General features: G+C 36.0%; 2 protein-coding genes and 1 long non-coding RNA gene across 3 annotated transcripts; 1 reads left to right on the forward strand and 2 right to left on the reverse strand.

Annotated features, from left to right (window-relative positions):
- Nucleotides 1-1,307: 1,307 nt before the first annotated feature.
- On the reverse strand, nucleotides 1,308-2,984 carry LOC128286771 (UDP-glycosyltransferase 91C1-like). Its single transcript, XM_053024448.1, has one exon. It carries the CDS (start codon nucleotides 2,853-2,855, stop codon nucleotides 1,455-1,457), a length of 1,401 nt encoding a protein of 466 aa, XP_052880408.1. The 5' UTR covers nucleotides 2,856-2,984; the 3' UTR covers nucleotides 1,308-1,454.
- A 1,828-nt stretch (nucleotides 2,985-4,812) lies between these two features.
- On the reverse strand, nucleotides 4,813-7,060 carry LOC128286922 (uncharacterized). Its single transcript, XR_008277610.1, has 3 exons — nucleotides 6,878-7,060; nucleotides 5,920-5,961; nucleotides 4,813-5,054 (listed from the first exon to the last, which is right to left on the reverse strand). It is a non-coding gene; the product is annotated as an uncharacterized LOC128286922 (long non-coding RNA).
- Nucleotides 7,061-16,273: 9,213 nt separating this feature from the next.
- On the forward strand, nucleotides 16,274-23,162 carry LOC128286687 (uncharacterized). Its single transcript, XM_053024073.1, is given in 5 exon segments — nucleotides 16,274-16,462; nucleotides 16,643-17,365; nucleotides 17,849-18,953; nucleotides 19,658-20,089; nucleotides 20,092-23,162. Coding segments are annotated over 5 exon segments (5,520 nt in total).
- Nucleotides 23,163-27,724: the final 4,562 nt, after the last annotated feature.

Raw genomic sequence — 27,724 nt, forward strand, 5'->3', positions numbered from 1 at the left:
CATCAGAATTAAGTAAAAAAGGACTTGATTGACTTACCAATTTAAATTTCAAGCTCTAAATCACTAGTTTTCCCTTTTTCTTTTTCTTTTCTCTTTTCTTCTTTCTTTCCCTGCTAACCGTGGCCTTCTTTCTTTCCTTCTTCTTTATTTCATTTCTTTATTTCTTTTATTTTAATTACTTTATAATATTATATTAATATAATATACTTTAATTATTATCATTTTACTTATATTAAGTAATTACACATGTATAATTCATGTGTACCATTTATATTTATACACATTTAAGTTATTTTAACCATATATTTGTCAACTTTTAATTTATTTCATAACAAATATCAATTTAATAAAATAACCTTAATAAATATCAAATATAAAACCATAATAAATAATAATAATAATTTAAGATACATATTTATGCATAAAATCAAAGATTTTTATGCATTTGCCGCCTCACTTAGGACAAATGGCATAATTCCATTTTGGTCCTCTTTATTTTCTTTTAATCTACAATTAAATTTTCACACTTTATTCAATTTGGTCTTTTTACTTAATTACTCTTAATTAAATTAAATTCACTTAATTAAAATTTAATTAACCACTCATTTTACTTCGTAAATATTTTTAATAAATGTTTACGAATCCATTTTTCAGAAACGGAGACCCGAAAATACACTTTTTCGATAACTGTAAAGTTCGGGTCATTACAATACCATTAATAATGCATCGGAATACACCCTAAGCTTTGTCAAAATTTACTTAATTTCACAAAGGTTTAATTGAAGTTTAACAAAATTTCATTAAGAGAATATTTTGTTACATCGTAACATTTGAAAATCAAAATTAATATATTGGGTAATGAAAGAGGAAGAAAAAAAAAGAAGAAAATAAAAAATGAAAAATACTTTTATTGGTGTTACATTATATTTTCAATCAATATATTTATTTATTTACATTCATTCTATGTATAGTAATCAAACACACTTATAAAATGGCTTAAAATATAATTATCCTAAATATAGGCATAAAACAAATTATTAACATGTAAAGTTATATAAATTTTTTGAACCCCATATAATAATCTAATAATTAAGAGTGTTTATCACCTCAAATGAGGTATGGATGTATGCTTGATGGACCATTTCTCATATTACATATTTAAATACAATAGCATTTTTTGAAATGGAAATTTATAATCTCATCATGATTCTTTTAAACAAAATTTTTACTTTGTTCCCAATTAATGTTTATTTATTTATAAGCTTTCTACTTTATTTTATCTAATTTAATGATAATGTATCGTACCATTATCTACGCATTAAATATTATTTAGTTTTATATTTAACTTAACATGTAACAATAATGTAGGGGTAATTTTATTTTGCCAAAAACAACTCTTTTCTAAGTTAGATACTCTTTTTTTTTTTTAACCAGAAAGCCATTTCCACTTCAACCTAACAATGGCAAGCTGATGGTGAAAACTCTTCAATGAACCGAGTGAATTCATTCAAGTAATTGTTGCTCAACTCTTCATTACCAAAAATCTCTCTCATTGCCTGCGCATTTGCCCTAAACTCCTCACCTTCTGGTTCTACCATCACCCGCCTAATGGTTGCAGCCACCAAGTCGCTTGTAAACGAACCGTCCACTTCATTTCTCTCGATTTCTAACCCAACCTTCTTGCCATGCAACAACCTAGCGTTCAACCCTTGGTCCGAATTTCCCCCAGAAAACAAGATCAAAGCTCGACCGTACTTGAGTGCCTCGATTATGGAACTCCAACCACAGTGAGTCAAGAAACCCCCAACAGAAGAGTGGGCTAATATCCGCAACTGAGGTGCCCAATCCCTCAACACTAAACCTCTGTTAGACACTCGTTTTTCGTACCCTGGAGGAATTATGTCATTCATCTGTCCTTCATCCACTGGACGGTTCCTTACCACCCAAATGAAGGGCAAGTTGGATTTCTCTATCCCAAATGCCAATTGGTGCATGGACTTTTCACTTAGATTCACTTCACTACCAAGAGCAATATAGAGAACTGATTTCTCTCCTTTACTGTCAAGCCAGCTTTTTATAGCTTCCCATTTGTTATCCTCATTTGATGGCAGTGATAATAACGGAGGCAACAGGCCTACCGGAACCACAGGTTTCTGGTGAAGCTTGATAAGCAATTTAATCGCGTCCCGTTCGAACTCGAAGCAGGTGCGCATGGTTACAAATTGGCAACCTTGAATAAGTCGTCCTATCCGGTGGCTATCAGGCACATCGTCGTCCACGCACTGCTGGTAGTTCACTATCTCATAGAGCGTGAAAGCTACGTTGTTGCAAGGATAATCTATCCACTCAGGGACGACCGTAAAATCTTCCGGTTGTTTTCGATGATCACCGAGCAAAGCTGATGGTGGACCTCCGAAAGTAGACGTGCTGGCATTGAATATGCTGAAGAAAACCAAGTTGATGCCTAATGGAGCTGCAATACCAGGTAACCAGTAAGGTGCAAAATCATGGATTATCCAGTTGACGTTTGAGTTTTCGAGGAAATCAGTTAAAGGGTCTCGAAGCTTGTCGTATGCCCTTTTAAGGTAAGGGACTTTGTGGATTGGTACCTCAGAAGTGGACTCAACTCCTGGAGGTAAGCCATGAACATGGGGAAGGGAAAACTCGACGAAACTTATGTTAGAGGACAGATGTGGGGGAAGTTTAGGGAGGCGACTAATATTTTTAGGGGTGGAAATATAGGATATTCGATGACCCTTTTGAGCTAAGAATTTGGAAACGTCGAGAAACGGCATTGTATGACCATAAGCTAGCCATGGGAACATAGCTATGTGAAGCTTTTCTGTTCTGTCCATGGCGATTTTGGGTGCAGATTGCAAAAGACTGAATACGTTTTAATTGGGAATCAGAAGATGAAATTCACGATGGTATTATATATATTTACTTGTAGGGATGTTTTGCTGTGTGACCTTGCACTGCTGGAACCGATTATACCATGGTCTATTGCTGGTTTTATTGGTTCGAAAAGATCAAAGGAATATCCAAATCTAAAGAGAATCTTAATTTTTGTTTCATTCTACCGACAATCGGTTCTTTGTATATATTATAAATTAAAATTAAACTTATATATCAACTTTAATTTTGATTCATGTATAAACACATAAAATTCTTTTATATTAAATAAATATAATTATTTATATATACATAAAATTATATTAATTGCTTAACATTCTTGATTGGCGTGGAGTACACCAAAAATAAATTTATACGCCTCAACAATATATAAATAGAAGTATGAGAGGAAGGTCAATCTCAAAGGGATTGAGATATTTAGAATTATCATTTCATTTAACCTAGATGTATAATAGGCAATGGTTGTGCTCACGATATGTATCAATGTGTACGAAAATAAAAGGGTGATTAAATCCAATTAAAAATAAAAATAAAAATAAAAATAAAAATTAAATAAATTGAATTGATCATGCTCTAGCAAATTGAACAATGAATTTTCTACTTCAATCTATATGTAGGTTATAGTAATCGAAGATGCCTCAAATCACCAACCCTTCCTTGTGTAAATTAACTGTGGAAACGCCCGACAGTTAACCCTTACTAAATGAACAACTCTAAAACATGCATCTACAATTTAGCTCTTTGGTAACCTTGTAAACTAGAAGGATCTAACTTGAATCAACGGTCTCAATCACACGGGCCGTTTAAATCCGACTGTTACTTCCCTTAACGGATCCAACCACTCATTCAGTTGGTCACGTCAATTTGTTCTTTGATAGTTCAGTTACGACAATTACGAATTGTATCAGTTCTTCTAACTGTATGCCGAACAACACCGAATCAACGAATACTTTTTGACTTGATACTATTACGACTTTGTGAAATGATTGTATTTATCTCCTAAATTGGAGAAAAAATGAATACCGAAATAAAAAATTTTAAGCATGATTTCAAATCTCACGATACTAAAAACTCATATAAAAAATCAACCTAAAACTAAATCAAACTAAATGCCAAAAATTAATATGAATATTTGATATGGTAAATTAGTATTTAGATAATAAAAAAAAAATTTGTATCGAAATAAATTTTTTGATAAGAACATCAAAATTGATTTAAGAGAGTTGATTTTTTCTGTACCACAGGCATTATCGGCCATTATTAATTTCCATCATTAAAACAAGATTTGATGGCTCAATTATCATTTCATCACTATATTAATATTTTGACACTTATGTATGGCCCAAATTTTACCCAGGGCCCAATAAAATCAAACCCAAATAAACATAACTTAACTACCCAATTAAAATCCAATACAAACCCAAAACCCTTAGCCCAAAACTTAGCCCAAAACACTAACCCAACCCAAAAAAAAAATCAGAAAAAGAAAACCCTAATCCCACCTACTCTACCACCATAATTTGTAGCACCCCAAACCCGACCCAGAAGTTATGGTCGGATCCGGCATGCCACATCAAAAACGTTAAAAAAAATTCCATTCTAAGTCCAGAAAATCGTACTTGATGTTCAAAAGATTAATTCATTAAGGGTTAAAGTGAATGGAAGTCATGCACCGGTAGGAAACCAGGAAAAGAGGTGGTGAGTCCATCTGATCGCTTAAATACCAAGCTCTCTTGGATCCAATCCTAGACATGCATACCGCCATTGCCACACTTTAACGTCATGGATATTTCTAGGAAACCGATTTGATTAAGTCATTTTTAGGAAAAGTGATTAATTTTGGAAAATACTTTCATTGCGGAAGCTTTGCTTGTTGTCGTGTTATTTTGAAATCAACTGTTGTTTTTGAAAACGCGCCCTAAAGCTATCCAATTTCAACAGTTAAAATAAGTATTACCTATCTTAGTAATACATATTAAAAACCATCAAAAATAAATAAGCGGCCTTATTACATTTAAAAACCCAAAACTTCAAACGTAAATAAAAGGATGTCCAGTTCACCAGAAGAAAATCAAACTTTCAGAACAGGTGGCCACTCCGAATTCCCTCACAGCTCCAAGCCCACTATGGTTGGGGATTACCTGCGTGGATGAAAATAAAAGGGGTGAGTTTGGGGAAACTCAGTGTGTAAATTAACCCAACCATAGCCTATATCAGCTTAAACCACAGAAATAGAATAAGTTGGCCTTAGCCCGAAGCAATTCAAAATAAAGCCCATAGGCCCATAATGTAGCGAACATATATTACATATTTATGCGTAAACCCAACCATATCCAACCGTATACACCCCGTACCAACCTTACACGTGTGGGGAGACAACTCGACCCACCCAATCGCTACACACCACGAATTTGCAGCATGGCTGCTGAGCAGAATAATGTGACAGAGTCACAGATCTGAATAATCGTGGCGAGCCACCGTATCAGATATATGTGGCGAGCCACCAGATCGAATATTTGTGGCATAGCCACCAGAACGCTTCCTCCATAATATAACCCATGTCCCCATGCAACAGATATATAATCATGGCATACATCATACAGAATCAGATCGTCATGCTTTCAGTCAAAATTAACCCTAGGGGTATAACGGTAATTTTGCACCTAGGGGTATAACAGTAATTTTCCATACATAGGGGTATTATAGTAATTTAGCTACTTTTAGGGTTTTCATGTATATCCTAACTATTTACGTACTATCAGAACACTTACCGCACATACTTACTGAATTGGGCCCGTTGGCCCATGAACCCGATCTTTGGCCCATTAAGCCCAAATTATCAAAATGTACGAAATCGCGCATACTGCAGTTTATTACTTTAGATTACCAAATATACAAACCCAACTATCTTACGAGCATTCGCACATTCGCAAATTCCCAAAATACTGACTTTTCGGCATTTCGGCTTTTGCCAATCTAGTCTATGAGAGGGTGTCAGTTACACACCTGTTTGCGACGATATGCTAACGAGATCCACACACGAACCGCCTACAATTGGATTACTAACACGTTAATCTCACTATTCAAATACAAACTACGTATTAACCCCTTACAATATTCGGCCAACCACACCTACAGATCATAGTAAGCTTATAAGAAATCAATAAGCAACTCATTAACAAATTTTTGTCAATGTTTACCACATAATCATAATTTCACTGCAAGCTGTCTTCCTGAGCAACAGTCACTAAATCATTTATAACTGGAGCTACGAAACTCCAAATCAAGTTCCGTTAATTTTCCTTAAAAATATACTCATATATCTTCTATCCATAAAATTTTCAGAATTTTTGGTTTGTCCAATCAATACCAGATTTTTCTCAAAGTTTCGCATGTTTCACTGTCTGACTAATCTGACCACTCTTCATTACAAATCAAATTTCTCATTGTACAGAATTCAAAATATGTTTTCGTTTATTTCATTTGAAACTAGACTCAACAAGCTTTAATTACATAATTTATTCAGCTTCTAATTCATCTCCCACAATTTATGGTGATTTTCCAAAGTCACGTTACTGCTGCTATCCCAAGCAGATTTATTACCAAATCACTCTTTCACACATACCTTGCATGCATGTTATTTAAACATGTATATCACCAATCAATCATCACATATCTATGATTTTACTTAAGTATAATCTCCATTTCATCATTTTAAAGCACAACATGTTAGCTGATTTTTCCCTTTAACATCTAAGGCACATGCATGCTCATTTGTTTGGCTCAACTTCACCTATCTTCCATGTTTCATCAAAAGAACATGAAACAACAACCATTTCCTTCATTTTAATTCATGACTAAATGCTCACAACACAACTAAAAATAAAAATATACTTCAAGAGTTAAGGTAGAATCAAGAAGAACTCATGAACCTCAAAATAGAAGCAAGGTACCAAGAACTTACCTTCAATTTTCCTCCTCCTAATGACCGAATACTCAAGAGCTTTCTCCTCTCCTTTCTCTTCTCTAACTTTCAGCTATGATGAACAAAGATGGACAAAACTTTGTTCTTTTCACCCCTTTTTCTTTTAATAAAACTTCATATTTCATCCATTTAATTCTTTAATACAAAAGACATGAAATTCTTATCATGAAACATTTACCTAACCCATTATCATGAAACATTTACCTAACCTATTATCATGGAACATTTACCTAACCTTTTATCAATTTGTATCAATTTGTACCATAAATTATGGTTATCAAGTGTACATTTTGTCTACAACAACATGATGGCTGGCCACTTCATGTAAAATGAGAGGTTTGTCATGCAAATCCTCCTATTTTGCACTCCTATTTATTTGGTCACTTCAATTTAGCCTATAGCATTTTTAAACATTTTCACATAGGTCCTATTTCATAATTTCACTCACAAATGACAAAATTAAAGCATGAAATTTTGCCAACATTCACAGAATTCCCGAAAATTAGCGCGTTACATAATTAGCCACCCACCCCCATTTTACTCCACTTGCCTACAATGGAAAAGGCAAATAAATTAAAAAAAAAAAAGAAGAACAAGTTGTAAAAGCTTATAAAAAGCCACAATCTCAATGTAAGAAGGGGTTTTTTTTTTGGAACAAAAAAGGAGCATTGTATTACAGATTTTTCAGAAAAAAAAAAGAGCAAAAAAAGAGAGAAAATGTTACGTTTTTTTTAATTTTTGATTTCTTTTATTTCCTTTTTTTTTCATTTTTTGATTTTGCTTTTAAGCTTCAAGAACAAGAAATAAAAAGAAGAAGAAAAGAAAAGGGAGGGGGGGATTGTGAAGGCCTGCACTTTAACCCGTTTAACGGGCCTAATATGTGCCTTTTAATTGAAAATGGGGAAATTGTGCATTAGGTCCCTCCCATTTGCGCAAACACTCAATCATACCTCATTTATTTCTTTTCTTTTTAATTTGGCTTTGATACTTATGTATATTAGCATTTCGGTCCCATTTCTTTTTACTTTATTATTGTCGCCCCAAATTTCTATCTAGAGTTCAAATTAGCCCCTTTCTCGTCCTCTTCTTTTGTATTTTATTTTATTATTTAACATTATGGTATTATAATTGTATTTTATTTTCTTGCATATTATTTACTATTATTATTATTACCTTCATTTCATTATTATTATTGCTATTGCTATTTTTTTTGTTGTTTATATTTTTATTTATATTATTATTATTATTATTATTATTATTATTATTATTATTATTATTATTATTATTATCTCCGTGACTATTATTATTATTTTGTTATATTACTATTATTGTTATATTATCACTATTTTTCTTACTATTATTATTACTACAACTATTATTGCTATGATTATATTTTCTTTTTATACTCATTTGCTTATTACATCATTAATTTTATATCCTTACTATTATAATAATTATTATCATTACTTTTCATCATTATATATATATATATATTTTTTCTTTTCTCTGTTTTATTACTATTATTAATATCATTATTATATTATTTTTATTTTTTTATTACTACTACTGTTATTTTTATTAACATATTTTTTACCATATTATTATTTCCTTTTTTTATATATATCATTATTGATATCAACATATACTATTATTATTAATATACTATTATTTCCTATTTATTACTATTATATTTATTACTATTATTATATTTTTACCTATTACTCTTTAAATACACTTGCTTTACCTTTTACTCTTCACTCACTATATATATTATTTACTTATCTATATATTCACATACATATATATAATTTCCCACATCATTCCAAAATTTTTATTTGTATTATTACTATTAATATTATTATTATCTTCACTATACTATCATTCTTTAGTCTTACATAATGATTGTTTATTTATTACTAGTTTTTATTAATCTCGAATATTTCCTAGCTTATTTGTTATTATCTTTTATTCGTTTTATTCATTTATTTGTTACCTCGAAATAAGATTTTTTTGCAAATAAGGCAATGCTTGGTGTTTGGAAATTTCAAGAAAGCAGTGCCCTAACTTATCGGGTTGCCACTTTTCTCGTTGAATTCGAATAATTAAGTACCCTTCTAAGTTTTTTTAGAGGTTTTCTAAATGCAAGCCACTATCTTGGAATTTCAAAGCAATATGTCCTAACTTATTGGATATAGCGTTTTGCTGTTTCGAGATAGGAATTTCAAAAAAAGGATAACTTAATGTCAATACTTTGATGCTAGTGAATCCCAATTTTCAAAGTTAAAATATTTTAAAGAGGACTACATCCTAAATTTTTTTTTCTTTCGACATTAAAGACATTTGATAATCAATTAGGTACCAATTTTTGGGCGCACGAGGTGCTAATCCTTCCTCGACGTAACCGACTCCGCACCCGTTCTTTTATTTCGTGGACCAAAACTAATGATTTTAAAACAAAATGTTTTAAAGGTGATTCAATCACACCTAAAAAGATTGGTGGCGACTCCCGTTTTTGTTTTTTAAAATCGATTCCCATTTTTCAGAAACTCGATTTGAAAATAGTTTCGACAACTTATATGTTGCAAATGACAAAAATGACCTCAATGGACAAAATCACATGCTTACCTAATTAAATCCTAAACTAAATGTTAAGTGATGACATTTCTAAAGTCCAAATTCAATTAAATTATGAAACACATCAAAATACAGGTAAATTTCTCAAAATGACGGAAAACTAAAAAATTTTAGAATGTTACACTTAAAATCATCCATTGCTAATTTGCAATTAAAAAAATTTGGAATGTCCCAACATCCGATTCAATTGTTAAATTCAAATGTGTGACACCACATTACATTGTCTGAACAACTTAACCTAAGTCAATCTCCTTTATCAAGTAACACAACATTCAAGCAATTAAATTGCCATGCATTTCTATCACACACAATAAATTTAATGTTTGCCCATTTAATCACATTATATATATATGCATTCATTCAAGAATTGTATGAGATTAAAAACATAGTTAGGATTCGAATCTAAACTCATGTGACTAGATTCTATTGGAGATCTCAAGACATAGCTTTCATGTCTTAAGACGTAATGCATTTTATTTTGATTCGATGTGAATATGTCTCGAGACTATACCTGTCACAAGATGAACTTCCTCTATTTTTTTTTTAATTTAGCTTCGATGTCTGGAAGTCTTAAGAGAAGAGGTTCTTGTCTCGAGACCTAAAACAGGACAAATTTATTTTAGCTTTGATGTGCCTTTGTCTTGAGGAATAGACCACTCTATCTTAAGACTTGTATGATTAGTCTTGAAACTTAAGCTAACGAAATGCACCCTGTACAAGCCCAATTTTTGGGCCCAAAACCCTCTAACCCATTTGACCTAAACCCAAAACCACTAAATCCCTAGCCCAATACATTAAAAAAAAGAAGAAGGGAGACCTAAAACCCTAGCCGTTCAGCCACTCACCCCTGTCCCATCCACTACCGCCTCTGCTCCACCACCGTTTGTCTGCAGCAACAATGGAAAATAGATAGATATTGAAAAAAAAGGGAAATGAAATGGCTATAAAAAGCCAAGCAAAACCATTGTATAAAGAAAGAAAATTTTTTAAAATACAAAAATACAGCATTCAATCTTTCTAGCAAAAAAAACTGCAATACTAGTCACAAAACAATAAGAGAATCGACATCAAAATAAAGCCAAAGCCCTCAGAAATCAAAACCCAAATTTAAGGTGATTTTCCCTTTCTTTTTCCATTTTTTTAGAGTTTCTTTATAAACATAAACATATAATATAAGTAAAAATAACATACATATATTAAACATAAATAAAATAAATAAAAAAAGGGGGAAAATCTACCCATGGGTGATTTCCGGCCACCGTACAACGACGCAGGCGGCGGAGGGCACGACGGACGACGAGGGGTGCTGGCCGGAGTACACACCTGCAGAGAAAAAAGAAGAAATTTTTTTTTTTTAGAATGGTTGACAAATGACTTTTTTTTCATTAATTTTTTATTTATATAGGCCGTATAAAACGACGTCGTTTTGGCCGGCGTCCATAAGCCCCAAAACGACGTCGTTTCGAAGCAACCCGACCCGATTCGACCCGCTCCACTCAAGATCCGCGTGTTTTTGCTCTTAGGGGCTAATTGCGCGCGCGGTCCTTCCGCTTTTTCTATGATTTTTAATAAGGTTTTTCTTGTATTTTAAATTGGCCCTATAATTCATTGCGCTTTCCAATTTGGTCCTCATTTGGTGCTGTGATTCGATCGAAGGAATAATTGCTTTCACGATCCCTCCATGTTGTGCGCGCACTCAATTGGGTCCTTTTTATATTTTAAATTCCCTCTAACTTCATTGTTAATTCAATTTTGTCCATTTTGTTACTTTTCTTCATTATTTCATTTTAACCTTAATATTATTCATATTATATTTTATTATCGCTATCATTATTATATTTTATTTATTAGCATGACGTTATTATTGTTATTACTTAGTATTATATACATATATATTATATAGTATTATTAATATTTTTAATATCATTATTTTCGTTAATGTATTTGATGACCACATATGTATTCTTTTACTATATATACATATATATATATATTATACTCCATATTATACACATCTACATTAATATTGTATTATGCCTATTCTTTAAGTATTATTTATATATATTTTCTTTTATATATTATGTATATATTTTATGTACATATTTTAATATTATCATATATTCATTTTTAAAATATACGTGTATGTTTACGTAATATTGTTCATAGTTTTTTTGTATTATTATTATTTCTAATATGTATATACTTTTAATATCACCATTTATAATATATGTGTATATCGTATATATATATACATATATATCTTCTAATATTATATTTTTATACCTCTATATTGTACCATTTATGTACTTTTTATTTCTCATATTATCTTATGTACACTTTTAAAAAAACTACATTATGTATATACCATTACTACACCTATTTATTTCTTAACTGTTATTTTATTATTATTATTATTCCTAACATATATTGTGTATACATTTTTAATATCATATAATATATATGTATATATATATCCAATACCATATCCTTGTTATATCTATTTTCACCCCTATTATATTTTCTTTATATGTAGTATTATTTTTTATATATACCATTATATTTATTATTATACTTATTATTTTCACTATTGTTGTTCATTACTTTATTTTAATACCATTATTTATATCATTATTATTACTACATTTTCACCTATTACTTTTAAAATACACTCATTTCATTCTTTCCTCACTCACATCATATATTATTTATTTATATATACACATGCATATATACACTTTCATACATCATTCTAAATTATTATCGGTATTATTAATATTAACGTTATTATTACCATTACTATATTATGATTCTTCAGTTTTATATAATGATTATTTATTACTAGTTCCTTTTTAATTTGAATGTTTCTAGCTTACTCATTATTTTCATTTTTCAAAAAAAAGCGATACTCCGTGTTTGAAATTTCGAGAAAATCGTGCCCTGACTTACTGGGTTTCGATTTTTCTCATTTAACCTAAATAACGGAATATTCTTTTTAAATCACGATGCAAGTCTTAAAAATGCTTATTCTCGGAGATACGAGGTGTGGTGCCCTAACTTACTGGGTATGACATTTTGTTACCTCGAAATAAGATTTTTGCAAGTAAAGGCAATATTCGGTGTTTGGGAATTCGAGGAAACGTGCCCTAACTTACTGGGTTTCGACTTTCCTCGTTCACCTTAACTAACCGAATATCCTTTTGAAATACATGAATTTTTATATAAAAGGCAAGCTCGCTCTCGAAAATTCAAGATGTCGTGTTCTAACTTACTGGATGTGACATTTTATATTTTGAGACGAGAAGGTCTTTAACATTTGAGCATTTTCTTTACAAAGAGGGATCGTATTTTAAATTCTTTTAAGTTTTCAAATTCTCGACACTAAGACACTAATTAATCAACTAGGTACCAATTTTGGGCGTATCGAGGATGCTAATCCTTCCTCATGCGAATCGACTCGAACTCATTTTCGATTTTCGTAGACCAAAATTATCGCTTTAGTAAATCTTAACTTTTATTAAAATGATTAACTTAAGTTGATCCGATCACACCTAAAAAGATTGGTGGCGACTCTGTTTTCATTTTTTCTTCTCCAAGTCGATACCGTTGTTTTTTCAAAAAATGGTTCTGACGACTTGGCGACTCCATCGGGGACACGAATGAGAGAGTCAAGCCACAAGTTGATTAACTCTTGTCTTTTATCGAAAATTGAAAATTTGGTTTTGAAATACGATCCTTTCATTGCATTTCATCGCTATTTTGTGGTCTAAATAATACACGCCACGTTGGTCCGATTCTTTAAATAGTGTTGCATATTGCATTGCATGACCGTTGTGGTCACACCTCTTAAGTGGGAGCGAAACTATTCCTTCGTGAGGTTTTCACCTCCGTGCGAGGATAGTGGATTGCTTTCGGATACATCCGTACCTATGTCTTCGTGAGATTTTCATCTCCGTGCAGCCATAGGGAAATGTATTCCCCTAAACTGAACTCGGTCTGTATGAGCCTATAATGGGTGAAGATCGAGGAATCTGCTGGTTCAGGTACCCTTATTCTAGAATCAAACTCCATGTAGCGAGCCTTAAGAACCCACCCTAGGTAGAGCCACTCCGAAACCCTAGTGGTTACCTGAGCAAGTGTTATATTTATTATTCTTCGTTTGCTTTGAACTGTGCATAAACTACTGACTTGCTTTGTTTTACTTTCATTTGTATTTGCATGGCATTTTCATCATAAAAGGTGTTGATTCGTGTTCGGTTCCTAAATAGATAGCTTATCATGGAAAAGGGGTTTTTTGATAAAGTAGAAGACAACGCGGCTGTCCGGATATGGGCTGAGACAACACAACAAGAGAAAGGTGACAGTCTTACCAAAGGGTATGTGTCAGAGCTATGGAATTTCACTCGGATCAGCGTAACCTAGAATAATCTCCAAGAGTTGAAAGAAATATGGAACCAGTGGGACGACGAGGTCAAACAATTATTCTATTGTCATTACGGTGATTTACCTTATCTGCTTGATGTTAAGGTAGACGAGCACCTGTTTCGAGCCCTTGCCCAATATTGGAATTCTACTTACAGTTGCTTCACTTTCGGGAAGGTAGATTTGGTACCCACTATAGAAGAATACACGACCTTGCTCCATTGCCCAAAGATTCAGGTAGACAGAATTTATACCAGACCTGCCAACGTCCCAGCATTTTCAAAAAAACTGATGAACATCACGGGGATGAGCGAACAGTGGGTGACAACCCGGATCAAACAAAAAGGAGATTGTAAATGTATCCCATGGAGGAACCCGAGGATCTAATCTTAGCGCACTCGACGTGAAGAAAAGGGTAGATGTCTTTGCCTTGAGCATCTATGGATGGTCATCTTCCCAAGGCTTTGGGGCATGTAGACGAGGTCGTTGTTGACCTTTTGATAGGCTTGGTAAAGGAACCACACTGCACCCGCAATCTTGGCGGAAACTTTCAGATCATTAAATGCTTGTAGAAGAAGCGGTGAAGGAGATTTATTGGATGTGCACACTCTTGCTATCCTGGTTCCACGACCATTTTGGAAAGTGGAAAAGGTCTCATATCGTATCTTCTCTGAGAATTACTCTCCGCTGAAAGAGTTAGTGGCTACACCGAGGCGAGATGATGTAACAGAAGAAAATTGGATGACGGTTCTCCAAAATCTGCAAGAAGAAGATGTTGAATGGAGAGCCCCGTGGATGGTCCCTGATGAAATATTATATCGATGCGGAGATTTTGATTGGGTTCCTTGTTAGGAGTATGGGGAGCCGTCGGATACGCCTCCGCTTGCATTGCGACAATACAGATCCAGACAGTTTACACCACCAACATACGGGTTAGCCCAGTGCGAGTTCACGTTCACAGGGAATAATTACAAAAAGAAAGTTCGCGAGATATCAAATGCCTGGAACCAAACTCGTAAAATAAAGAAGTTTGCTGCCAATCCCATGACTACTCCTGAGTACGACCGATGGTGGAATCAGAGGATTAACGACAACATCCCTACATCAGATCAAGGAATCCTCAGTCGATAGAAGAGCACTTGAAAGTAATCCCATCTGAGCTGGAAATCATCAGGCAAGATTTCGAGAGAAAGAGTCTGGAGCTAGAAAAAAGGATCGAGCATTTGGAAGAAAAAAGATGCGATTAGGGTTAGACGTCGATGCCCGAAACTAGAAGTGAAAGACTCGTAAAAGGGAAAAACAAGGTCAAGAGGACTTAGACAGTTTGAAAACGGACTATAAGAAGCTGCAGATCAATGAGAACCGCTGGGTTAGGAAAAACATCCAAACAATGGCGACATGAAGTTAAAGAAGAACAAAGCAAAGCCAACCAGTGGGAGGAAAAATTTCGCGATGCTCAAGCTCGAGAAGGTGCTTTGAAAAGAAGTTTGGTAGAAAGTCAGAATGAGAAAGAAGGGTTAAAGATCCGGATATCAGAGTTAGAGAGGTTATTGTACCAGTATCGCTCGCGTAACTCTGCAATCGAGTTGAAAGCTAGTCGAATGTAATCGAAGAATTAAAAAGAATATAGAAGAACTCAAAACAATACGCAAAATCGTGAACTTGGATAGAACTCCTCGAGGTAAATAACGAGCGATGGAAGGAGCAACTTCATCAATCCCAAGACCAAGTCAGGAGCAGGGACTACATCATGGGCGAGGCTTTGACTCAAGTACGAGAAGTGGCTGACCACTTGCAAACGTTAGCGGTACAAGCCGATGTGCTGAGTTTAAAATACGAGTCAGAGTCGGACCGAGGCCAAAAGCTAGCTTGGCTTCTTAGACAGGTCAAGGCCTTAAGTATCAGGGCCAAGCCTTATATGTAATCTATTTTATGTAAAGAAACTTGTTTTCTAGAAAAGTTACTCTAATGAAATCGAATTGGAATCAACGCCTTTTTGCATTCATCGCATTCATTGCATTCATGCATCAGCATTGCATCATACGCACTAAAACTCACAAGAAACCCTAAAAATTATGGCAGTTACCCTGGAACATCGTTACGGTACAAGGGGAAAAACAAGAGCAATGGATCAAAGGTTAGAGAGATTGGAACAAATGCAAAAGAGATGCGGGATCAACTACAAACACGTATGCAAGAACAAATGGCCAAAATCCAAAGAAGATGTAAGGGACCGATCTTTGGAGTCCCAAAGAAGTATGATGGATCAATTAACGCGTCTATTGGTGGTGGATTAGAAAAGGAAAAGCCCCATAACCAATAATGGAGATGACAACGAAGATCCGTCTACCCTCGGGGTTCGTCCCATGGACGTTTAGACACAACCCGATGTGTACCCAAGAAGGCCATCATCACAATCAGGCCTCAACCATTTCAAGCGGTGTCTCAAGCACGGATGAATTATCGACTGGTTCGGGCTCTAATCCGGGGGACAATCCGACCAACCCTGTGGTCCTCAATCTCGATGAAGTAATAGAAACAGAAAAGACAAGGGTAGAATTCTCGAGAGAGCTTGAAGAAAGATGTAAATGGTTGGAAGAAAAATTTAAAGAAATGGAAAGCACCGACTATCGTGGTGGGATCGACGCTAAGGAATTAAGTTTGGTTCCAGACCTGGTACTCCTTCCCAAGTTTAAAACTCCAGAATTTGAGAAATACAACGGGACTAGCTGTCCCGAAGCTCACATCACTATGTTCTGCAGACGCATGGCAGGCTATGTCAATAATGACCAACTATTGATCCACTGTTTCCAGGAAAGTCTAGTTAGGGCCGCTTCTAGATGGTACAACCAATTGAGTCGTAACCATATCAGTTCATGGAGGGATTTAGCACAGGCTTTCATGAAGCAGTATAGTCACGTGACAGACATGGCCCCTGATAGAGTCGTATTACAGAACATGGAGAAGAAACAAAATGAGAGTTTCAGGCAATACGCCCAAAGATGGAGAGAGGTAGCAACGCAAGTTCAACCACCTCTTCTGGAGAAAGAAACGACCATGCTCTTTATCAATACGCTGAAGGCTCCATTCATTAACCACATGCTAGGGAGCATTACTAAAAGCTTCTCAGACATAGTAATGTCTGGAGAAATGATAGAGAACGCGATAAGATGTGAAAGGATTGAAGCAGGGGAAAGTGCTAAGAGATCAACCCCGAGAAGGAAAGAGAACGATATGAACAACACGTGTATGTATAATAAGCCAGTCACCATGAGCCAACCAAAGGTGGTGACTACCAGCCATCAGGGCTCCGCAAGACGGGACTTCAACCCAAGGCCTAACACGGAAAGAGTCCAGTTTACTCCTATCCCGATGTCCTACAAGGAATTGTACCAGAGCTTATTCGATGCCCATGTAGTGTCGCCCTTCTATCTAAAGCCAATGCAACCCCATTCCCCAAGTGGTACGCATAAACGCCCAATGCGAATACCATGCAGAGCCATGTGGCACTCAATAGAAAACTGCACCACTTTCAAGAAGCTGGTTGAAAGACTCATCAACATGGGGGTTGTGAAATTTGATGATACATCCAGTGCAGAGAATCCATTACCTAACCATGGGGATAAGGGAATAAATGCGATAATCCAGAGTTCGGGGAGAGAAATTAAGATGAATATTGCAGAAGTGAATACCCCGTTGAAAGAAGTATGGAAGAAAATGGTGGAAAGAGGTTTGATGGCGCAGAATTCGGGGGTCAGGCCTCGAGAAGCGAAGAATTATTGTGAGTTCCACGATCAAGAGGACCATGAGATTCAGAAATGCAGCCAATTCAGGGCTTTAGTACAAGGATTGATGGATAATAAGGAGCTGGAATTCTTCGAATATGTCAAGAACTAGGAAGAAGCAGATGTGTGTGCCTCCGAAGAGAGGTCGACGAAGGATGTTTACAAAGTCCACCACCCAGTGGTTATCATATCACGTCCAAAAATGAATGAAGCTGGGGCACAAGTCGCACCAAAAGTCGTGATCCAGAAGCCCGTTGCTTTCCCTTATAAAGATAGCAAGAGGGTACCATGGAATTACAGCTGTAATGTGATGATCCTAGGAAAGAAGAGCCCGGCCAGTGCTTCACAACAAAACCAAGATGTAGGTTTTTTTACACGCAGTGGGAGACGTTATGTTCCCGAGGGTACAGGAACCAAAATTATCGAAGAAAGAATCCCGAAAATAGAGCAAAGGAAAGAAAAGATGGTCGAGTTCGAATCGCCTGTCAATGAGTCAGTAACCGAGAATGAAGCCAGCGAATTCTTAAAATTTTTAAAACATAGTGAGTACAGCGTCGTTGAACAGCTACATAAGCAACCAGCTCGCATTTCGGTGCTAGCCTTACTCTTGAGCTCAGAAAGGCATCGGAGCGCGTTAATAAAAGTGCTGAACAAGACATACGTCGCGCACAACATCTCTGTCAACAAACTGGACCGCCTGGTCAACAATATCAGCGCTGACAATTTTATTTTCTTTAACGACGACGAAATACCACTAGGAGGCATGGGGTCCACAAAGGCCCTGCACATTACCACGCGTTGCAAGGGATACACATTACCGGGGGTATTGATCGATAATAGATCAGCATTAAACGTCTTACCCCTATCCACACTGAATAGGTTGCCCGTGGATAGTTCCCATATGAAAACATGCCAAAATATAGTAAGGGCATTTGACGGTACTGAAAGGAAAGTAATGGGGAGGATTGAATTACCCCTTCAAATCGGTCCTAGCACGTACGAGGTAGACTTCTTAGTAATGGACATCAAACCCTCTTACAATTGCCTATTGGGAAGACCATGGATCCACTCGGAAGGGGCAGTGCCGTCATCATTACATTAAAAGCTCAAACTTATAACGAAGGGTCGATTGGTGACTATAAATGCGGAGGAAGACATTATTGCATCTGTTACCAGCAATGCACCATATGTGAGGATAGATGATGAAGCCATAGAAGGTTCTTTTTGATCGTTGGAATTTGTAAATGCGACCTTTGTTGTCGAAGGAAATAAAGTCTCGACACCCAGACTTTCCAAAACCACAAGAATGGGACTACAACTGATGGTTGGGAAGGGAGCCTTGCCAGGGAAAGGACTTGGAAGAAGCCTACAAGGAAGGGTCGAAGTACCTATGCCCACAGACAAACGGGACCGCTTTGGCTTAGGATTCAAGCCAGATGCAAGACAAAAGAAAAAGGAACTTGAGAAGAAGCAAGAAAGAAGGAGAGCGCGATCGAGCGGGGGAGAAATCGAATGGGAACCAATGATCTTCCCCCATATATCGAAGACTTTTGTATCTGGAGGGTTCATTCACTCTAAGTGGAAGACGTCGGAAAAGGAAATCTTGGAAGGAATGATGGAGAGTTTGGACATCAATGCCACATATGAAGAAGGAACTGGGGTAGAGAATTTGTCGGGCATTCGCCCCTATGAGCCGAGAAGCGTTCTGAATAATTGGACTGTGGAAGAGATTCTTATAGTCTTTAGAACTAACTCAGAGTAATGTCCAAAACACACTTATTGCTCTAGGCCTAGGAGTAAGAAGTGTCATTTTGTGAAATAGGCTTATGTTCGAAGTCGTTATTTCAATAAAATGCATCCTTTAGACTTATTCCATGCAAATATTCTTCGTTCATCATACCATACACATCTTTGTTCTTAGATTCTCTTGTTCTTTGTATCTTCCTTTGTACGTACAACAGGTCTTCAGATATCAATGATGTGAGTGATGTTGCGACTCATTCAGAGTCTCCTTTTGAGCAGGATATGTGTCTAGAAGGATCTCAAAACTTTGAAGATGATGGAGACTGTAATTTGTCCCCTGACTTGTTAAGGATGGTGGAACACAAGGAGAAACAAATTTTACCCTACAAAGAGACCGTAGAGGTCGTGAACTTGGGAGATGAACTAGAAAGGAGAGAAGTAAAGATCGGAGCTTGCATCACCACAGAGATAAAGCAGGACCTTATTGAGTTACTCCAAGAGTTCAAGGATGTCTTTGCATGGTCATATCGGGATATGCCTGGGCTAAGTACTGACCTTGTGGTACACAGGCTCCCCATCAAAGAAGAATGCAAGCCGGTTCAAAGAAAAGCTTGAAGGATGCGCCCGATGTTCTGTTGAAAATAAAAGAGGAGGTCAAGAAGCAATTTGATGCTGGTTTCTTACAAGTAGTTAAGTACTCAGAATGGGTAGCCAACATCGTCCCCGTCCCTAAAAAAGATGGAAAAGTACGGATGTGTGTAGACTACAGAGACTTAAACAAGGCCAGCCCGAAAGATAATTTCCCATTGCCTCATATCGACACCTTAATGGACAACACGACAGGTTACTCACTTTTCTCCTTCATGGATGGTTTCTCGGGGTACAATCAGATCAAAATACATCTTGAAGACATGAATAAAACCACATTTGTGACCATGTGGGGAACCTTCTGCTATAAAGTAATGCCGTTCGGATTGAAAAATGCGGGAGCAACATATCAGAGAGCCATGGTAACCCTATTTCATGATATGATGCATAAAGAAATTGAAGTCTATGTTGACGACATGATCGCCAAATCTCGGACTGAAGAGGAGCATGCGCAAGTCTTGAGGAAATTATTTTTGAGGTTGAGAAAATTCCAGCTGAAACTCAATCCAGCGAAGTGTACCTTTGGAGCCAGGTCTGGAAAACTACTTGGATTCGTAGTTAGTGAAAAAGGGATTGAGATTGACCCAGATAAAGTCAAAGCCATACAAGAGTTACCTCCACCACGTACTCAAAAGGAAGTCCGAGGATTCCTAGGAAGATTAAATTACATCGCTCGGTTTATTTCACAACTAACTGAAAAATGTGACCCCATATTCCGTCTCCTTAAGAAACACAACCCTGGTGGTTGGGACGAGGAATGCCAGAAGACTTTCGACAAAGTTAAGCAATATTTGTCTAATGCCCCAGTATTGACACCACCTAATCCAGATAAGCCATTGATACTGTATTTGACGGTATTTGAAAATTCTATGGGATGCGTACTTGGCCAACACGATGAATCGGGAAGGAAAGAAAAAGCGATATATTACCTCAGTAAAAAGTTTACTGAGTGTGAGACGAGATACTCGTTCATTGAAAAGTTGTGCTGTGCCTTGATTTGGACAACCCGAAGACTGAGACAATACATGTTGTACCATACAACTTGGCTGATCTCTAAAATGGATCCTCTGAAGTACTTGATGGAGTCAACTGCCTTGAACGGGAGAATGGCCCGATGGAAAATTCTACTTTCTGAGTTCGATATAGTCTATGTGAACCAGAAGGCCGTAAAAGGGAGTGCGATAGCAGATTTCCTAGCCAGCAGGGCCCTAGAAGACTACGAGCCTCTGAACTTTGATTTCCCAAATGAAGATCTAATGTGCATAGCAACCACCGAAGAAGACCCTCAAGAAGGTCATCCTTGGAAGCTAAACTTTGACGGGGCATCAAATGTCGTGGGTAACAGAATCGGGGCAGTTCTGGTGTCCCCAAACGGAGATCATTACCCATTCACTAGTAAATTGGATTTTGACTGCACGAACAATATGGCAGAATATGAAGCATGCATCATGGGAATACGTGCGGCCATAGAACGTAAAATCAAGGTGTTAGAGGTATATGGAGATTCTGCCCTAGTGATTTATCAACTCAAAGGTGAATGGGAGACAAGAGACCCCAAATTGATCAATTACCGGAGGTTGATCCTTGAGTTAATTAAAGAGTTCGATGATATTGTCTTCTACTACCTCCCACGAGAAGAAAATCAGATGGCTGACGCCCTAGCAACGTTAGCTTCTATGATCAAGGTGAACCAACCAGAGGATGTGAAACCAATCCAAATGAGCATTTACGAGGCCCCGGCTCATTGTTACAACCTTGAAGAAGAAGAGGAAAATGATGATCACCCTTGGTACCACGACATCCTACGATATGTGAAGAATCGTGAGTACCCTAACCAAGCTACTGAGAATGACAAGAGAACGTTGAGAAGACTGGCCAGTGACTATGTCTTAGATGGGGAGATCCTATACAAAAGAAGGAAGGATCAGGTACTATTAAGATGTGTAGACGCCATTGAGGGTAGGAAAATCTTGGAAGAAGTCCACGAGGGCATCTGCGGGACACATGCTAATGGTTTTACAATGGCCAGGCAAATTATGTGGTTCGGTTATTATTGGTCCACCATGGAAGGAGACTGTATTAACTACGCCAAAAGATGTCATAAGTGCCAAATCTATGGAGACAAGATTAATGTACCTCCCTCACCTCTGCATGTCATAACCTCGCCATGGCCTTTCTCGATGTGGGGCATGGATGTGATTGGGCCAATTTTGCCAAAAGCTTCAAATGGGCATCGTTTCATCTTTGTGGTCATCGATTATTTCACCAAATGGGTGGAGGCCGCTTCATATGCCAATGTCACTAAATCAGCAGTTAGTAAGTTCCTGAAAAAGGAAATCATCTGTCGATATGGAATACCGGAAAAGATCATATCTGACAACGCGTTGAATTTGAACAACAGCACGATAGCGGATGTCTGCAGTCAGTTCAAGATCAGACACCACAACTCGTCACCGTATCGCCCGAAGATGAACGGTGCAGTCGAAGCAGCCAATAAGAACATCAAGAAGATTGTAGGAAAGATGACAGAAACTTATAAAGATTGGCATGAGAAGCTACCATTCGCCCTCTATGCTTATCGAACGTCTATCAGAACTTCTACTGGGGCAACGCCTTTCTCATTAGTCTATGGAATGGAGGCAGTTTTACCTATCGAGGTCGAGATCCCTTCCCTTAGAGTTTTGTCAGAGGTAAAGTTAGACGAAGCAGAATGGATCCAGTCCCGATACGATCAGTTGAATTTGATTGAAGAAAAGAGGCTACGGGCTATTCGCCATGGTCAGATATACCAAAAGCGAATGATACGAGCTTACGACAAAAAGGTTCGTCCCAGAGAGTTCCACGAGGGAGACCTAGTACTGAAAAAGATCCTGCCTATACAAAAAGACCTCAGAGGAAAATGGATGCCGAATTGGGAAGGGCCTTATGTGGTGAAGAAAGCCTTTTCTGGCGGAGCATTGATATTGGCTGAAATGGATGGCAAGACCTTATCCAATCCCGTGAATTCAGATTCGGTTAAGAAATACTTCGCCTAAAAAAAAATAAAAAATAAAAAAAAAGGAGAGGCCAGGGTGAAAATTCGCAAAGAGCATCTTGAGACCAAAGGGATTTTGAATTGAAAACCCGTAAAGGGCAATTCAAATTTTGATCAAAGGTGGGGCATGCGATGGTCTTATGGTACCTAAATTAACAAGGAGGAGAGATGTTACATCTTGGGGCATCTGCAAGAGTACTCTAGATCCCTAAACACATATTGGGCAAAAAGGAGTCCTCAAGAAGTCAATCTGAGAGAAACTCACGCTGCGATATCTGGGGCACCTATTCCCTTTTATCTATTTTGTATTCCAAAGAATGTTTGTTGTTGTGATTAATATATTCCTTCAAATGTTGTTTCGATAAATTTCGGTTTTGTCGTTGTTATAATCTTTTTCAAGCATTTTGCATTGAAATGATGATTAATGGACTAAAACCATTTTTGCAAAAAGAGTTCTGCACATTACTCCGAAAGTTTCTAAATAGTACAGGAACCTGAAACAGGTCTATTATTTAAGAACTAACCAAACTCAAAGATTGGAAGCATCTAAGAAGAAAGAGTTTAAATTGGGACTACCTCTTCGGGTTTTCTGTTCAAAATTTGAGCTGAACAAGAAGACAGGGCACCATTTCAGTGAAAGAACCTTGATGAACGAAGAGCAATGGCAACCTAAACAGGATTCACGCCACTACATGCTCGCACTCATACATTCATAGATCATTCATAAGTGCATCTAATTAGGAAGCAGTTGATTCATTTCAATCATAGCATCCTAATTATTTAACACATTCATAACATATCTATTTAGGAGCATTTGATTCATTTCGATCATAGCATCCTAATCTTCGACATAAGTATAAATACATGAAACCGACTCTACTGTGTCATGTCCCTAGAATCAAGAATTTACTGATCTTATCACCCTAAGCAAGAGGGAAACAGATCGAGGATAATGAGCTTTAACCCCCTAAGCAGTAGGGTAACAAGCCAAATTTACAGGCCTTAACCCCCTAAGTAATAGGGTAATAGGCTGAAAATTACAGATCTGGTCTCCCTGAAGTTGCAGTGGAACAGATCGAATCCAGCGAATCTTGTCTTCCTGAAGTTGCAGTAAAGCAGATTGAAAATTTACAGATCTTAACCCCTAGCAAGAGGGAAACAGATTGAAGATGACGTGACCATAAACTCCTAAGCAATAGGGTAACAGTTAAATTCGGATCTTATCTCCTAAGCAAGAGTGGAGCAGATCGAAGACGAAGAACCTTAAACCCCTAGCGGTAGGGTAACAGTTGAATTGCGATCTTATCTCCTAAGCAGAGTGGAGCAGATCGAAGACGAAGAACCTTAAACCCCTAAGCAGTAGGGTAACAGGTTGAATTGCAGATCTTATCTCCCTAAGCAGTAGTAGAGCAGATCAAAGACGAAGAACCTTAAACCCCTAAGCAGTAGGGTAACAGGTTGAATTACAGATCTAAAACCCTAAGCAGTAGGGAAACAGATCAAAGATGACAAGCCTTAATCCCCTAAACAGTAGGGTAACAGGCTGAAAATTAAATATCTTCTTCCTGAAATAGCAGTGGAGTTGATCGAAGCCACAGCAGATCTCCTTGGAGTTTCAGTGGAGTAGATTGAAGTCACATGTCTTAGCTCCATAGAGTTGCAGTGGAGCAGATCAAAACAAACCTTACCTTCTTGAAGCTGCAGTAGAGCAGTGAAGCAGAGTGAAGCAACAAGATTGGAATGAAGCTACCTGGGGAAAAGGAGCACTAAACAAGTCTAGACACGGTGAGATCGGGCAAAATTGGTCTTTCTTAAGTCTTTGCTCTGTTCTCGTTACACGACAACAAGCAAAGAGGGGCAGCTGTACAAGCCCAATTTTTAGGCCCAAAACCCTCTAACCCATTTGACCTAAACCCAAAACCACTAAATCCCTAGCCCAATACATTAAAAAAAAAAGAAGGAGACCTAAAACCCTAGCCGCTCACCACTCGCCTGTCCCATCCACTACGCCTCTGCTCCACCACCGCTTGTCTGCAACAACAATGGAAAATAGATAGATATTGAAAAAAGGAAATGAAATGGCTATAAAAAGCCAAGCAAAACCATTGTATAAAGAAAGAAAATTTTTAAAATACAAAAATACAAAGATTCAATCTTTCTAGCAAAAAAACTGCAATACTAGTCACAAAACAATAAGAGAATCGACATCAAAATAAAGCCAAAGGCCTCGTAAATCAAAACCCAAATTTAAGGTGATTTTCCCTTTCTTTTTCCATTTTTTTAGAGTTTCTTTATAAACATAAACATATAATATAAGTAAAAATAACATACATATATTAAACATAAATAAAATAAATAAAAAGGGGAAAATCTACCCATGGGTGATTTCCACCACAGTACTACAACGACAGCAGGGAGGGCACGACGGACGACGAGGGTGCTTGGCCGAGTAATACACCGCAGAGAAAAAAGAAGAAATTTTTTTTTTAGAATGGTTGACAAATGACTTTTTTTCATTAATTTTTTATTTATATAGGTCAGATAAAACGACGTCGTTTTGGCTTGGCGTCCATAAGCCCCAAAACGACGTCGTTTCGAAGCAACCCGACCCGATTCGACCCGCTCCACTCAGGATCCGCGTGTTTTTGCTCTTAGGGGCTAATTGTGCGCGCGGTCCTTCCGCTTTTTCTATGATTTTCAATAAGGTTTTTCTTGTATTTTAAATTGGCCCTATAATTCATTGCGCTTTCCAATTTAGTCCCTACTGGTGCGCTGCATTCTGATCAGAAGGAATAATTGCTTTCACGGTCCCTCCATGTTGTGCGCGCACTCAATTGGGTCCTTTTTATATTTTAAATTCCCTCTAACTTCATTGTTAATTCAATTTTCTCCATTTTGTTACTTTTCTTCATTATTTCATTTTAACCTTAATATTATTCATATTATATTTTATTACACTATCATTATTATATTTTATTTATTAGCATGACGTTATTATTGTTATTACTTAGTATTATATACATATATATTATATAGTATTATTAATATTTTTAATATCATTATTTTCGTTAATGTATTTGATGACCACATATGTATTCTTTTACTATATATACATATATATATATATATATTATACTCCATATTATACACATCTACATTAATATTGTATTATGCCTATTCTTTAAGTATTATTTATATATATTTCTCTTTTATATATTATGTATATATTTTATGTACATACTTTTAATATTATCATATATTCATTTTTAAAATATACGTGTATGTTTACGTAATATTGTTCATAGTTTTTTTGTATTATTATTATTTCTAATATGTATATACTTTTAATATCACCATTTATAATATATGTGTATATCGTATATATATATACATATATATCTTCTAATATTATATTTTTATACCTCTATATTGTACCATTTATGTACTTTTTATTTCTCATATTATCTTATGTACACTTTTAAAAAAACTACATTATGTATATACCATTACTACACCTATTTATTTCTTAACGGTTATTTTATTATTATTATTATTCCTAACATATATTGTGTATACATTTTTAATATCATATAATATATATGTATATATATATCCAATACCATATCCTTGTTATATCTATTTTCACCCTATTATATTTTCTTTATATGTAGTATTATTTTTTTATATATACCATTATATTTATTATTATACTTATTATTTTCACTATTGTTGTTCATTACTTTATTTTAATACCATTATTTATATCATTTTATTACTACATTTTCACCTATTACTTTTAAAATACACTCATTTCATTCTTTTCTCACTCACATCATATATTATTTATTTATATATACACATGCATATATACACTTTCATACATCATTCTAAATTATTATCGGTATTATTACTATTAACGTTATTATTACCATTACTATATTATGATTCTTCAGTTTTATATAATGATTATTTATTACTAGTTCCTTTTAATTTCGAATGTTTCTAGCTTACTCATTATTTTCATTTTTCAAAAAAGCGATACTCGTGTTTGGAATTTCGAGAAAATCGCTACCGACTTATCGGGTTTCGATTTTTCTCATTTAACCTAAATAACGAAATATTCTTTTTAAATCACGATGCAAGTCTTAAAAATGCTTATTCTCGGAGATACGAGGTGTGGTGCCCTAACTTACTGGGTATGACATTTTGTTACCTCGAAATAAGATTTTTGCAAGTAAAGGCAATATTCGGTGTTTGGGAATTTGAGGAAACGTGCCCTAACTTACTGGGTTTCGACTTTCCTCGTTCACCTTAACTAACCGAATATCCTTTTGAAATACACGAATTTTTATATAAAAGGCAAGCTCGCTCTCGAAAATTCAAGATGTCGTGTTCTAACTTACTGGATGTGACATTTTATATTTTGAGACGAGAAGGTCTTTAACATTTGAGCATTTTCTTTACAAAGAGGGATCGATTTTAAATTCTTTCAAGTTTTCAAATTCTCGACACTAAGACACTAATTAATCAACTAGGTACCAATTTTGGGCGACGAGGATGCTA

Source organism: Gossypium arboreum, chromosome 13 (assembly GCF_025698485.1).
Source record: "Gossypium arboreum isolate Shixiya-1 chromosome 13, ASM2569848v2, whole genome shotgun sequence".
Classification (NCBI taxonomy): domain Eukaryota; kingdom Viridiplantae; phylum Streptophyta; class Magnoliopsida; order Malvales; family Malvaceae; genus Gossypium; species Gossypium arboreum.